General features: G+C 51.0%; 1 protein-coding gene across 1 annotated transcript in view; it reads left to right on the top strand.

Annotated features, from left to right (window-relative positions):
• The window catches only part of GUITHDRAFT_102500 (hypothetical protein), a gene marked incomplete at both ends in the record, with an annotated part of 7,069 nt that extends 6,010 nt beyond the window's left edge, over positions 1-1,059 (top strand). Inside the window, 7 exons of the mRNA XM_005838808.1 lie at positions 11-40; positions 87-165; positions 218-337; positions 418-476; positions 528-587; positions 679-729; positions 979-1,059. Of these exons, the coding sequence (XP_005838865.1) occupies positions 11-40; positions 87-165; positions 218-337; positions 418-476; positions 528-587; positions 679-729; positions 979-1,059 (480 nt within the window). The remainder of the gene's footprint in view (positions 1-10; positions 41-86; positions 166-217; positions 338-417; positions 477-527; positions 588-678; positions 730-978) is intronic.
• Positions 1,060-2,357: the final 1,298 nt, after the last annotated feature.

Genomic DNA, 2,357 nt, shown 5'->3' with positions numbered 1-2,357 from the left:
ACAACCTCAGGCGCTGAAGGGGCTGCAAGCGATAGTCACGGTGAGAGCAGCAGCAGCGTCTTTCTCCCTCTCACTTCCCCTCGCAGGCGCTCGCGCGTTCAGTTCCCAGCATGGCGAACCTGGTCGGCATGCTCGGACTTCTCTTCTTCATCTTCGGAGTTTTGGGTCAGAATTGAAGATGCTGGTGATGACGATGATGATGATGATGATGATGGAGATGGAGATGATGATGATGATGACGACGACGACGACGACGACGACGACGACGACGATGATGATGATGGAGATGATGATGGAGATGATGATGGAGATGATTCAAATGATGACAATGATGGAGGTGATAATGATGGAGATGATGATGACGATGACGATGACGATGACGATGATGATCTGATGACGACAATGACAATGATTCAGGCGTGACACTGTTTGGGAACATGTGCATAGAGGGCGATCAGACGTTTGCGGGATTGGGGGTAAGTTGAAGTGAGAAAGAGAGGAGGAGGAGGAGGTGACGGGGCATGCAGGCTGTGAGATGTTTGTTCACCACCGACGACAATCTTCTGTCAAGACACGCGCACTTTCAGGTTTGCGTCTGCACTTCATTACTTCTCACCATGTTGACATCTACCTGTCATTGTGAATGTCCGTCCCTCCTTTTCCTGACTTTCTCTGCAGGGCGTTGGCTGGGCTCTGTTGAGTTTATTTCGCATCTCCACGGGCGACGCTGTAAGTTGGCTGAGTATGGATGATGATGATGATGATGATGATGATGATGATGATGATGATGATGATGATATCAACAACACCATCACACCAACAACATCATCAAGATGTATCATCCCTTGTTTCAGACATTGCTCGTCACGTGCATCACATCAGAAACTGATTTCTTGACATGCCTCACATCGTCTGACTTTTCCACCTCAACTAATGTTTCTCTTCTCTCTGCTTCCCGCTGCTGACCCGTCGGAACAGTGGGGAGACATCTTGACGAGCCTGCAGCTGGAGGCCGGAGGAAGACAAGTGACGGAGGAGACGTGGCAGTACTTGTGGTGATGAGAACAGAGCGAATGACCTGTTCTTCTCTCTCTCTTCCGCACTCCTGCTCGTCTTGTCTATCGTGACTTCTTGTCGTTGCCTTGATGTCTCCCAATTCCTACCTTTGACTTCTTCCCTCACATGCTGATGTGAATTTCCTCTGTTGACACTTTGGCTCATCCTTTTTGCATCAGCGATCTATTATCCGTGGATACCTCGACTACCGTCAACGGTGAATGAGATTCTTATTCAATTCTTGGCAATAATCTTCTCTTCCTTCTCTTCCTCCTCCTCCTCCATTGCAGAATTGCCGTCATACAACATCTCGCGATTTGATCGGAATCTCAGCCTGGAGATAGGTATTTCCTCTCCTCCTGTTCTCTCCTCTCCTGTTCTCTCCTCTCCTCTCCTCTCCTCTCCTGTTCTCTCCTCTCCTGTTCTCTCCTCTCCTCTCCTCTCCTCTCCTGTTCTCTCCTCTCCTGTTCTCTCCTCTCCTCTCCTCTCCTCTCCTCTTCCCCCCTCTCTGTCACTTCTTTCCTCGTCTTTCCCCTCCTTTTCTTTCCCTTGACTTGCTTGCAGCCGAACTTTCTGTTCGCAAGTGGAAATCTCTCACAGAGGGCATGGAGCAGGACCGCGACTGGTACCTCCCTTGTTATGGCTCCTCCTCTTGCTGCTGCTGCTGCTGCTGCTGCTGCTGCTGCTGCTGCTGCTGCTGCTTCTCCCTCGTTCTACTGCTGCTTCTCCCTCGTTCTACTGCTGCTCCTTCTCTTCTACTTGCTCTTGCTCTTGCTCTTGCCCTTGCCCTTGCTCTTGCTCTTGCTCTTGCTCTTGCTCTTGCTCTTGCTCTTGCTCTTGCTCTTGCTCTTGCTCTTGCTTCTCTCTCAGCTCTTCTACAGGCCATTTCCTGCCTCTACGCCGGAAGCCTTTCAGTGGATTCAGCTTGCCAGGATGTCGCTACCCTCCTGCCTGACCGATTCGGAGGCCTTGTACCTTGAGGTGAGTGACGGGGAGAGAGGAGGAGGATAGAGAGAGAGGAGGAGGATAAGAGATAGAGAGATAGAGCGAGAGCGAGAGGGAGAGACGAGGAGGAGAAAGAAAGAAAGGAGGAAGGAACTGAGAATGAAGAGAAGGAGCAGGAAGGGATTGGGAGGGAGATGTCGACGTCCGAAGAGTGAGTTGAAGACGAAGTGAAGCTGTAGATGTTGTCGTCGCAGATGCCGCGCTGATGTTGGTGGCGTAGTTGCTGTGGACTGTGAAAGCCCTGCCTGCAGCTCGAGCACATGTGATGTCAATGGGACGACAGTGCTGATTGACTG

The sequence above is a fragment of the Guillardia theta genome, assembly GCF_000315625.1.
Source record: "Guillardia theta CCMP2712 unplaced genomic scaffold GUITHscaffold_10, whole genome shotgun sequence".
In the NCBI taxonomy this organism is placed as follows: domain Eukaryota; class Cryptophyceae; order Pyrenomonadales; family Geminigeraceae; genus Guillardia; species Guillardia theta.
The sequence above is the reverse complement of the archived record's forward strand: the minus strand, read 5'-3'. Positions and strand labels throughout refer to the sequence as shown.